This window comes from Clupea harengus, chromosome 4 (assembly GCF_900700415.2).
Source record: "Clupea harengus chromosome 4, Ch_v2.0.2, whole genome shotgun sequence".
In the NCBI taxonomy this organism is placed as follows: domain Eukaryota; kingdom Metazoa; phylum Chordata; class Actinopteri; order Clupeiformes; family Clupeidae; genus Clupea; species Clupea harengus.
Window position 1 is genome coordinate 31,363,847 of NC_045155.1, and position 12,500 is coordinate 31,376,346.

At 44.3% G+C, this 12,500-nt stretch overlaps 1 protein-coding gene across 3 annotated transcripts in view; it reads right to left on the reverse strand.

The window, feature by feature from the left end:
* Nucleotides 1-9,348: 9,348 nt before the first annotated feature.
* The window catches only part of mfn2 (mitofusin 2), a 25,149-nt gene continuing 21,997 nt past the window's right edge, over nt 9,349-12,500 (reverse strand). For all 3 annotated transcript variants that reach the window (XM_012840928.3, XM_012840927.3, XM_031567053.2), the window contains exons 14-18: nt 12,433-12,500; nt 12,014-12,169; nt 10,564-10,760; nt 9,868-10,002; nt 9,349-9,466 (exon numbers count right to left, since the gene is read on the reverse strand). The exon at nt 12,433-12,500 is cut by the window's right edge and continues 153 nt beyond it. In XM_012840928.3, the coding sequence (XP_012696382.1) occupies nt 9,397-9,466; nt 9,868-10,002; nt 10,564-10,760; nt 12,014-12,169; nt 12,433-12,500 (626 nt within the window). In that variant the 3' untranslated portion in view covers nt 9,349-9,396. The remainder of the gene's footprint in view (nt 9,467-9,867; nt 10,003-10,563; nt 10,761-12,013; nt 12,170-12,432) is intronic.

Consider the following 12,500-nt stretch of genomic DNA (forward strand, 5'->3'; position numbering starts at 1 on the left):
CCAGGGAATGATTTCCTGTCTGTCTGCATGGACGAGCCCATCTCTCTGAGTACACCGCTGGCACTGCGACCAGGAAGTGCTAAATCATGAAAAAGTAAATGCTGGCATGCGTGTGGACACCCTGAGAGCTTATCACCTTTGTCAACCCAGATGGTGGTTCTGCCACTGAGTTGGCCCCTGATGTGGTTCTGCCACTGAGCTGGCCCCTGATGTGGTTCTGCCACTAAGCGGGACCCAAAGTGAATCTGTGATAGTTCCTGTAGCTCAACTGGTAGAGAAAGGTGTGAACAAAACTCAGGTTGTGGTATAGGCTGAGTACCCAGAGAACACACATCATAATTAAAGTGTACATCTGGACTGTACTGTAAGTTGTGTTGGATACATTATATATATAATAAATGTAAATATAATGTAAATGTTCTAGCTTGAGGCCATGGTCATTCCCGAGTCATCGACTATCGTGGGAGAAACTTTACTGAAATGAACTGGACTGCTGAAGGGGCTTTGAGGGCAACAGAGACAAAAATGTGTCCAAACATTTTGTGTCCAAACACTTATAATACACCACACTGAACCCCCCCCCCCCCCCCCCCCCCCCCACACACACACACACACACACACATATGCACACACACACCCGCGCGCGCAAACACCCATTCTTTACCCATCATAGATCTGTGGGTACATCAGATTAGTCACCTAAGAATCACTGTGCAGCAGGCCGAACAGATGGCTTGGTCTCTCTTTCACTTTTGTTTTTCTTTCTCTCCCTACGCACACCCACACATACGCACATACACACACGCACACACACACACACACACACACACACACACACACGCACATGCCCACACGCACACACAGGCATACACATATGCACACACACAAGCACACACACACACGCGCGCGCACACCCACACACGCACACACACACACATTTACATTTAGTCATTTATCAAATGTTTGTGTCCAAAGCAGCTTACAGGCCCATGCGGCTTCATGTTATATCAGTGTGTGTGCTTCTGTAACGGTAGCCGGTGGGCTCTGTGCTGTGCAGTGATTGAAGCCTCCTCCTTACCTGCACGCCAGCCACCCATGACCGAGGTAGCCAGTGCGGAAAGCCTCCTTACCTGCACGCCCGCCAGCCACCCGTGATGGAGGCTGGGAACTTCAGTCTGGTGCAGGACTGTGCTTGTCCATTGACCATTTACCATTTGTGCACACAATGCAGGTTACACTTCCTGGAAATCCAACCTGTCACCTTAGACTTTTTAACCCCTTATTTATTATTAGCATGATCTATCAGCTGAGTTATAGACACACCAATTCTACGTTATAATTCCAAAAGACATTTGGATTCCTCTGTACATACGTATGTGGATATGTATATCTCAATTCACATACTGGGACACTTAAAGAGAGACTTAAAGAGAGACATGTAAACAAATGTCTGAAATGGAGTTGTCCTCCTCGTCACATCCTGGGTATCGCGTGCTCCCTGCGTGTGCTTAGTCACACCAAATCAAAGTCAGATCTTCTAAGACCAACACTCGAATAACCCTTTTTGATATAATGTGGTTTTTTTCCCCTCAGTGACTAATTCATAATAAAGATTTATAATACTGATAGTATTGAGAGTAAAGCATCCGTCACGTCCTGTTGACCTTGTGTCATCCAGGGGGGGGTCATGGCACCAGGTGTGCGTTATTGTCTGTGAGGCTGAAGGTGTGAGTCATTGGGCAATAACACAACAGGAAATCAAAGCAGCAGGAGTTTGATAACAGAGAGCAGCTCCACGGTGCTCTCTCTCTCTCTCTCTCTCTCTCTCTGACAGTAGCCTGGGTCACGCTGCCTCAATGATGCCACGGAATAACAAGCTTTAATAACAACAAGACTGCCCTGTCTCTTGCTCCCTTCTTGCAACAAAACACACTCTGTATGAAGAGCGTTAAAAAAGAACAGAAAGTCACTCAGCCTGTCGATGTTGAGATTAATGGGAGGAGGTCAATACTGTAATCTGGGAGAGGCATGTAATCATCATCATCATCATCATCATTGTTTATTCAGGGAGAATTGACTGAGCACAGGGCTCTTTTGCAGCAATGCCCTGATTGAGGCTACATAATACAGAAGAACAATAAATAAACAAACCATAACTAAACAAAACAGACAAAATAAATAAAGTATAAAAAAAAATAACATGAAGTAAAAAAAAAAATTCAGAGAATCATTTAAAACAACAGCATTGAGGCACATCCTTAGCATCTAAAAGGCTCTTAAATTGGTTGACAGACAAATACTTGGTTAGTTTCAACTCCACTTGAACAGTGTTCCATTTATGGGTAGCAGAAAACTTAAAAGCTATTTTACCTATATTAGTTTTTGTAAGGGGGATTTCAAGGGAGATGAGGCTCTGTGACCGTGTGTTATGACAGATGGATTTTAATTTTAAAAGTGACATGAGATAATTAGGCAGTTTTCCCACTAAGGCTTTATAAACAAATAAAATACAGTGTTTGTCCCTCCTGTCTGCTAGAGGGGACCAACCAACATTCTTATATAAGTTACAGTGGTGGGTCCTGAAAGCGTCTTCTGTAACAAAGCGAATAGCACTATGGTAAACAGAGTCCAGGAGTTTTAAGGTAGAGGGTGCAGCATACATGTAAACAATGTCACCATAGTCAAGAACTGACAAAATTGTTGATTGCACTATTTCCATTCGGTTTTCAAAAGTAAAACAAGATCTTATTCTATAAAGAGCGCCCAGTTTAATTTTAACCTCCTTAGATAGGTCAAGAACATGTGATTTAAATGACAGCCTATCATCTCTAGCCAGATACCTAGGTATTTATAGCAAGGAACTTGCTCAATATTAGTCCCAGAACGGGTGCATATCCATTATGGGTGGGGGGGACATTATTTCTACCATTGGAGAAAATCATGAATTTAGTCTTAGATTCATTCAGCATCAATTTGAGGGACTTTAGGGAATCCTGTACACAATCAAAAGCATGTTGAAGGTTTGAAACAGCTTCATCTATAGAGGGCGCTGAGGCATACAAAATTGTATCATCGGCATAAAAATGGACTTTGCAATGTTCTAGATGGTCACAGATATTATTAATGTAAAGTGAGAACAATACCGGGCCTAAAATAGAGCCCTGAGGGACACCAGAATGAATTACTAGGGCCTCAGATGTAAGGCCTGCAACATCTATACATTGTGTTCTACCCGTGAAGCAGTTTTTGAACCATCTGAGGGAGACATTATCAAATCCCAGGGAGTCCAGTTTGCCAAAAAGTATCTCATGGTTTACTGTATCAAAAGCTTTCGACAGGTCAATAAATAAAGCGGCACAACATTGTTTCTTGTCTACAGCAGAGGCTATGTCATTTACCACAAGAGTTGTTGCAGTAATGGTACTGTGGCCAGCTCTGAAACCTGATTGAAAGGGGCATACAAATGAGTTTAAAGATAGAAAAGAGCTAATTTGCTCATTTACAAAGGATTCCAACATTTTGGCAAGGCATATGGGAGCTTGGAGATCGGCCTATAATTGTTCATATAATTTGGGTCTCCACCTTTATGAAGGGGCACCACTAATGCAGATTTTCAGATGCTAGGAATGTAGCCAGAAAAAAAGTGATAGATTAAAATGTATGGGTGTTATGTGTTAAGGTGTGAGCTATAGGCCTACTTGCTGAGCACAAAGAGCAGAGTTGTATTTCAGGGGAAATACGGCTGATAAGGGAGACAAAACCTGCCCATGTTGGCCATAAAGAAGGAACAATGACCTTACTTAAGGGTGGCCACTCGTCCTTGGAGGAGCACTTGAGATGACTAAACCGCAGAAATTGATTGAATTGCTTCTCTAACCACCCGTGCTAACACTCGCCATCCCCGCAGGCTATATAGACCCACACATGGCCAACAAACCGGAGTGTGAAAAAATGCCATCAGTCTGACGAATCTATAATGGAAACAGCTGAGGTCAGGTGCTAGAGAGTTTAATCTGCTCCAAGGCGTCATGTTTTTAAGGCAGTTTCGGTAGTTTACAGCGTATCATTTAAAAAGGCTCCCCGTGATGACTGCGCCGTTCAACAGGACAGAGGGAGAGACAGGTAGAGAGAGAGGAAGTGTCAAAAGGCTATATAAGAGGAAAATCAATCCTGACAGAAAGCAATCACACGGCAATCCCAGGTAAAATCCTTCATGGTAAGTGGTGTGAATAGGGCGAGGTCATGGGGGCTCGTAATATTGTTGCTAGGGAACAGCATTATAGTATTTTCCACTCGGAGTTACAGTGTCTCTGGTCTTGTGGTTTGTTGTCGCCCCCTAGTGGAAACCACTGCTGCAGCATGGAGTACATGCGTCTTCATGCATTCATCACGGGTGTTCCCTCCTTCCGTGCTCTTAATGAGTTATTTCAGACACATCTCCAGACACAAACCTTATGGCCTTCAATTCAACCCTGTATGCCTTAGCACACAATTTTAGTTGTACACAAAATAAGATGTTAAAGTCCTTGTATTATTGGTTGGGGACTTCCCACAGGGGCAAATCCCTTCTCACTGTCACAAGTACATTTTTGCAAGCAGGCAATCAGTGTTTCATGAAATTAGGCCTCACCTCCAGTGGGCTCAACAGTGGTGTCTGGCGTCCCAGACCCACCCCCTCCATATTCATGATGGGTTAGGACATATGACACTACCAGAGACAACAACAAGATACACCTCGACAAGATTTCACATACCTCAGTGTTAGACTAGTTCAGGTTAATTCATGACCCCCTAGTCTGCAAGCACCTCAGCCACAACCACTGGCTCACTTTTTCAGCAGCCTCACATAACTCCTTTAAAGCTCCTTTGAGTAACCGTGCTCGGAAATCAAAATCCGACAGAAGTGTTGTGGTTGATTTAAACACAAAGCCTACCCAAACACCTATCTCCACTGGGCTTGCGTGCGCTTGGCAACCGTGTTGCCTTGCTTCCACTACCAGTTCTGCATGCTTTAGCTTCCTCCTTTGAAATGCTTCCTCAATCGCATCTTCAAAGGGAATGGGTAACTCAGAATACAACACCATGTCTGTTTGTATGTCCCTGGAGTTCACTTTTCAAACAAAATCCTCTCCCTGTCATAAACCTGATTATGTCTCCACATCACATTCAGACAAAATATGTTTTAATGAGACAACACCTAAACACAACTTGCAGTGTCTGTCTTCACCCATCCACCCACTGACTGAGGTTCTGTGGAGTTGGGTGGACAGCATAAGTGGCTCCAACAATGAATTTAATGGGGTTAGCGTCCAATCTCATCTCAGGGAACATGACGTGACTTACTTTGACCTCCAGGGGGCGACAAGGGACTAGAGAATCACTGTCATCTGATGGCTGTTCCAGATATGAACTTGCATAGACGCATCTGCATTGTGACATCATTTATAACTGCTTTATCCCAGTAAATCCCTCCGGTTTGATATAATCTGGTTTCAACCAGATTCACTCTTGGTTGGTTCCGCAAGATTAGGATAATATTCACCTGTTTCCTGTCTTTAGGTCTCCAGTTGTTATCCATTTCAAAGATAAGCATGTTGGATTGACAAGTCAGACAGGTTAAAGGTTTTAAGTCTTGTTCTGTTCAATCAATCCATCAATTGATATCAGATGTACTGTGTTATGCAATATCATTTCCATTTATGAAAACAATGCTCTGTAGATAATGCTTAATTCTGTTGAATAATCTAACTGATTGATTTGCCATATTTACCTGATCTATCCTTATATTTTTTTGCACATTTTTATGGATTCATTTGCAACTTTTTTCTCATGTTCATTTCAAGGCATTTACCTTCCAACACTAGTTTTTCCAGTTATGTTTCCCTGCATGTGGGTATATTTTCTGTGTATGTGTTCTGAATAAACCCCAGGGGGAAATCCACGGATTGTTCGACAGACTGAGGACTGGTTGCAGGGTGGAAGAACTGTCTTACATTTTAACAGCATACTTACTGATTATTATAATTTAGACAATCTTATTGTGTCACTGACATCACTGTGCTTTATCTCGTCACAGTCATTATTCATCTGAGCTGAACTAGTAGGCATGAATCTCAGGCAGTTAGACAGCTACTCAAATTTTAAGGGTCGTGATATTTGACTGCACCTTTAATGTCTGATCCACAATGTTGTACTATTAAAATTTTGAAACTTATACAGTTAAGTTCTGTTGTACTATTCTTCTCTTAGTCCTGTATGTTTCTGAAAAATGATACAGATTAACAAACACCCACATCCTAAAGCACAGCACAGTCCTTCACACAGATCCACAGGCTTTAAGATCCAGTAACAGCCAGCCTGCCACTTTGGTTCTTTCTTGTCTAGGATTGACTGAAACAGGGAGGATGTGACATCACTCAGTCCCACAATCATCTCTCAATCTTCACATATATCCTCCGCGTCTTTGAGAACCGCCTGCCACTACGGCACGCTTTGAAATGCATTCGTTGCACAAGTTTGTGAGGGGTTTTTGGCCCAAGCATGCAAGCAGATGCAGAGCATGTCTGCCAGGTGAGGCAAAGCAAGCGTCACCGCTGCGATTAAGGTTACGTGAAGAGGCGTGACACAAGACACATGAGTCGTGACACGAAACGCATGGCCTATTCATCTTGATCGTCTCCTCCCAAACCTTAGTTTGGAACACCATAAGGCAGTGTGTGTGTGTGTGTGTGTGTGTCAATGCTCCCTTCTTCAGGCTCTTTCACCTGGCGTTACCCCAAGTACACGTTTGAGTTCTCTTAAGCCCTCAACCTGGAAACAGCAAAGCCTCGACACGAACATCCTGAAGTTTCCCCGAGTCATACAGTACTCACCCTCCTTAACAGGACACACACACACACACACACACACACACACACACACACACACACACACACACACACACACACACACACACACACACACACACACACACACACACACACACACACGTTGATGAGTCACAGATATACAGACCCTGAAAAAACCTTCAGTTTCCCCACGTCACACAGTACTCACCCTCACCATAAATCAGAACAAAAGATCACGATTTGAGAGAAACAGACTTTTTCCCTTAACTTAGTACTTTTATTATGTATTACTTATGAACATTCACGATCAGACGAGATATGACAAGGAAAAAAGCATGCGTGTCTATACATTACTGTATCACACCACAACAGCACAGAGTGCTCCATCTTTCAACCGCGTCACTTTCTTAAATAAAAAAAATTAAAAACAAATTACACACGCGCACGAAAAATGAGAGGCAAATTGAGACTGTTTAAAAGCAGCACAAACATGAAATAAAGTGCACATATTCCTTCTGAATTCGGATCTTTTCAGATGACTGTTTTTAACATCTTGGCACGGAACTGCAATCCACCATCAGAACAGGCTCACACACACACACACACGCACGCTGACACACACCCTCGCACCCTCACACACACACACGCACGCACGCACGCACGCACGCTGACACACACCCTCGCACACGCACGCTGACACACACCCTCACACACACGCTCGCACGCACTCACACACGCACGCAAACACACACACACACACACTTGAAGGACAACTCCCGACTAATTGAGATTGTTATCCACTGGTGTTGAGTGTTGGGTAACATGTGAAGTGTTTCCAGTGTCAAGTTCATGTTGTTTCACCTCCTCGATACGCTTATTTCCACTGGTTTCTTTCACTTTGCATTTCATTACATCAGGCTATGATGACACTTGCATGAACATAAACAAAACAAAACAAAACAAAACAAAAACTCAAACAAATGTGTGGCACCAACGTTTAGTTTTTCTCTCCAGGTCTTCTCAATCCAAAAAAAAAAAAAAAAAGATTAAAAAAAGGGAAACATTATATCCTGATTGCATGAGGGCCAAATGAACACAGGACCAGACCCGAACTCCTCGTTCTCCCACTAACCCCTTGTGCATGGGTGCCCACCTCTCTCCTTCTCTCTCTCTCTCTGTGTGTGTGTGTGTGTCAATGCTCCCTTCTTCAGACTCCTGGCTTTACCCTAGTGCATGTTTGAGTTCCATCAAACTGGAAACAGCAAAGCCTCGACACAAAGACCCTGAAGTTTCCCCGTGTCACAATACTCCCCTTCCCCCTCCTTAGCAGTACACACACACACACGATATGTTTATGAGCCACCACTGGGCTCATGTCACTCACTCACACACACACACACACACACACACACACACACACACACACACACACACACACACACACACACACACACACACACACACACACACACGGGTCATAACTGGGAGCAGACACAGTCGGTAACTGGGTGGTACATCGCCCTTGGCACCCATGGGCAGCCACACTGCATATAGGGCTGGAACTGGACAGGGTCACCAGTAAACAAATACAAACAAACAAACAAACAAACAAACAAAGGATCGTCTTACAATTCTCTCTTAGTCATCTCACACATACTGGCTACCTTTACATCGAGTTGAGCGTACCTACTTGCCTAGGCACACACACACACACACACACACACACACATATATATATATATATATATATATATATGTCGAAGCGCAAGTCATAATTGTGAGCGTGACGGCCCAGATACGACCATCTTTCTCAAGCTTGTGTGGTGAATGGGACAGAGGAGTGAGGTCAGAGGACAGAGTGGAGAGGTGACGCAGGAGACACTTCCAACAGACGACCTTTGACCTCTGGCTCACTCGCAAGCCTACTGACCCTGTGAGCTACGGGACACTACATCCTAAACATATACATACACCCATACCCACAGGTGACATGGTGTTACCATTAAATAATAATAGAATAAATTATTATTATTATTATTACTACTACAGGTCTTCCATAGACAGCTATAGATTTCCATGTTACACCAAAGACAAAGATAAGCCCCACAAAAAATGGTGCACACGATGACACATAACCAACTGCCAGGTCATCCTACACACTAGGGGGCGCTCTCTCCTGCTCCCTTCCCAAAGGCAGAACCCAAACGTGTGAAAAGTGAAGATCATCATTCATCCGGGCAGGCAGGCAGACGGGCGAAGAGACACACCGTCGTGGCAGAAGGGGGGTGGGGGGTTATGTACCGGATGCGGCGTCGTCCTCTTCTAAAACAAGCATGGCTAAGAGTCCATCTCATACAGCTGACAGGCAGAGACGTGAATGAGAAGGATGAGAGGGAGGGGTGGAAGAGAGAGAGAGAGAGATAAAGAGAGAGCGGGGTGGGGTGGAGTCGGGATAAGGCTAAAACTCTGAGCTCTTTCTTTCCCCCTTGCTCTCTCTCTTTTCTTCTTCTTCTTCTTCTTTTTCTCTCGTTCAGTCTTCAGTCTTCTCTTATCGCCCCTGCTGCAGGTACTGCTGGGTGAACATGTTGAGTTCACTGTCTAGCCAGCCTGCTTTATTTCTGTTGATTCACACACACACACACACACACACACACACACACACACACACACACACACACACACACACACACACACACACACACACATCAATGCAAATTCTTACAACTGAAATAAAGATAATGTGTTACATTTACATTTAGTCATTTAGCAGACGCTTTTGTCCAAAGCGACGTACAAGGGAGAGAACAGTCAAGCTAAGAGCAATAAAAAAAGCATGGTGTAACAATAAATACTACTTTACATGAGAATTAGAAAAACAACAACCTAGAAAAGAGGAAAAAGAAGTGCAGGAATGTAACTGCTGAAGTGCAAGTTAAGCGCTAGTCAGGTGCCAGTTAGGAGGGGAGGTGTGTGTACATTTTAGTGTGTGTGTGTGAGAGTGTTAGTGTGTGTGTTCTACCTCAGCAGCTTGGCTTTGCTCTGCAGGGTGTCCAGCTGCTCGATCTGCTTGTTCATGTCCTGAATCTCATCCTCCAGATTCTGCCTCGTCACATCAACCTGCTGGCACAGCTGTGCAAAGGTGCTCGCCAGCTCCCTGAAAACACACACACACACACACACACACACACACACACACACACACACACACACACACACACACACACACACACACGACTTTAATGAGGACATCCATGTCAAAAGGCCTGAGAAACAATCTTATCCTGCTGTAAGTGAAGTGCAGTGGTGGAAGTATGTGAAAAACCACATTAGCGCAAACCCCCTTTCTGTCCACTCAGTGGCGCCAGCGAGCAGCAAAGGTTTCAAAAGGTTGTTGTAAATCTGCACCTATTTATACTGGGCACTTACATAAGATGATGTGACAAACTGATAGTTTCCACTGGCTCTAAACTGAAGCTTTAGTGCTCTTTCTACTGCAGCTCACACACACACACACACACACACACACACACTGGATTACACCTGTACACACCAGAGTGAAATCACGTCAACATCAAAAGAGATTAGTATTTCCTGAGAACTATGATGTGACCTGGAAACTATGCCTAGCTGAGAGTGTGTAAGTGTGTCTCTCTCTCTGTGTGTGTGTGTGTGTGTGTGTGTGTGTGTGTGTGTGTGTGTGTGTGTGTGTACTTACTGCTGGACCTGGTGGCTGCAGTTGGAGCCTGTGTAGCTGACGATGAGCTGGAGCTTCTCGCTGGCGTAGTCCACAAACTGCCTCTTGAAGGCGCGCTCCTTGGCCTTGGTGGTCCAGGTGAGGCGCTCGTACACGTACATCAGCCCGTACAGGCCCACCGACAGGGCTATGAGACGCCAGCCCACCGCCTTCCAGATCTGCACACACACACACACACATATATATAAGTATTAGAACTTGCATATAAGAACATGGACAAGTGCATACACTAACACACACACACACACACACACACACACACACACACACACACACACACACCGTATTAGAGATGCCAAGGCACATAATCAATAAGGGCACACTGACGCACAAGACCAGCATGCCCAATGTAACTGTACTCATTACGCAAGAACTAAAGATCCCTGGAGTCTTCCATTGACAAACCAAGGGCAAAAACAAGAAGCTACATTTACTACTGACACACTACAGGCGTATCACTACTATTGATAACTGAAGTACATTTACAAATGACACACTACAGACGTATCACTACTATTGATAACTGAAGTACAGTTACGCCTGAAACACTACAGACATATCACTACTATTGATAACTGAAGTACATTTACGACTGACACACTACAGACATATCACTACTATTGATAACTGAACTACCCCTAATAGATGAAACAGCAAAAAGCCTTAATTTACACATAAACCAGTATCCACTTTCCCATCACTTCAGACTGCTAATTTCTATTTTAAAAACAAAGCAAGGCCGATCAGGACACCATATTCAAACTGACATCAAGAGCGGCATGTAAACCCTTTGAACCTGCTGACATCCCTGCCCAATGCTATCGCCATGGAGATGTGTTTGGGATATTACAATGAGGAGAAATGATCAGCGTTTATGTAAGCTGCAGCTGGAGAGATTTACAGATGTTGTGCCAGACTGAAAATCTCTTCTTCGGGATTAAAAAATTAATAAAATAAATAAATAAAAAATAAACAAACGAGATGTTGTCAGATAAAACAAAGTACTCAAATCCCTAAAACAGGCCTAGAGGGGAGTCCTTCCAATTTTAATTAAGAGGCTTCGTCCTGATGTTTAACATCACAGCTACAAAGGTCTCTATGTGTGTGCACTGTAACTTTAGAGCTGTGTTAACACTGAATTTAGATAAGCCCTTCCCATCCACCCTTCAGGGAAGGTATTAAAACGTTACATAAAAGTGCGTGTGTGTATGTGTATGTATGCGTGTGCCTAAGAGGTTGTGTGTTATATTTGAAAGCAGAGGGTATGTACAAGTGTGACAGTGGGAGCATGTTTTTATATGTGTCACTGATATATTTATATATGTGTGTGTGTGTGTGTGTGTGTGTGTGTGTGTGCAGGCATCTGTGTGTGTGTGTGTGTGTGTGTGTGTGTGTGTGTGTGTTTTCTTACCACGCCTCCCACCACGATGATGCCCATAGAGGTGCGCGAGGTCAGTGATGCCAGGCCCGTTACCATGGAGACCATGAGCTCCTCCTGGGTGACGGAGCCCTGAGGGAAGGGGGGCATGCTGGTGCTGATCGGGGTAAGAGCCATGGGCCGCGGGACCTACCACCGACACACACGCACATTCAGCAAAGTTCAGCCAAGTTCAAGTCAGGGTGTGTATGTGTTCTGTGCACCTTTTAACCAGCTAGGATGTGGTTGATCAACATGGTTCATCCCCGTCTGTGTGTGTGTGTGTGTGTGTGTGTGTGTGTGTGTGTGTGTGTGTGTGTGTGTGTGTGTGTGTGTGTGTGTGTGTGTGTGTGTGTGTGTGTGTGTGTGTGTGTGTGTGTGTGTGTGTGTGTGTGTGTGTGCGCGCGTCTCACCTGATCGTTGTAGCCCATGAGTGCGCGGCGTGTGTTCTTGGGTCCGAGGAACCTGTTGACCAGCATGG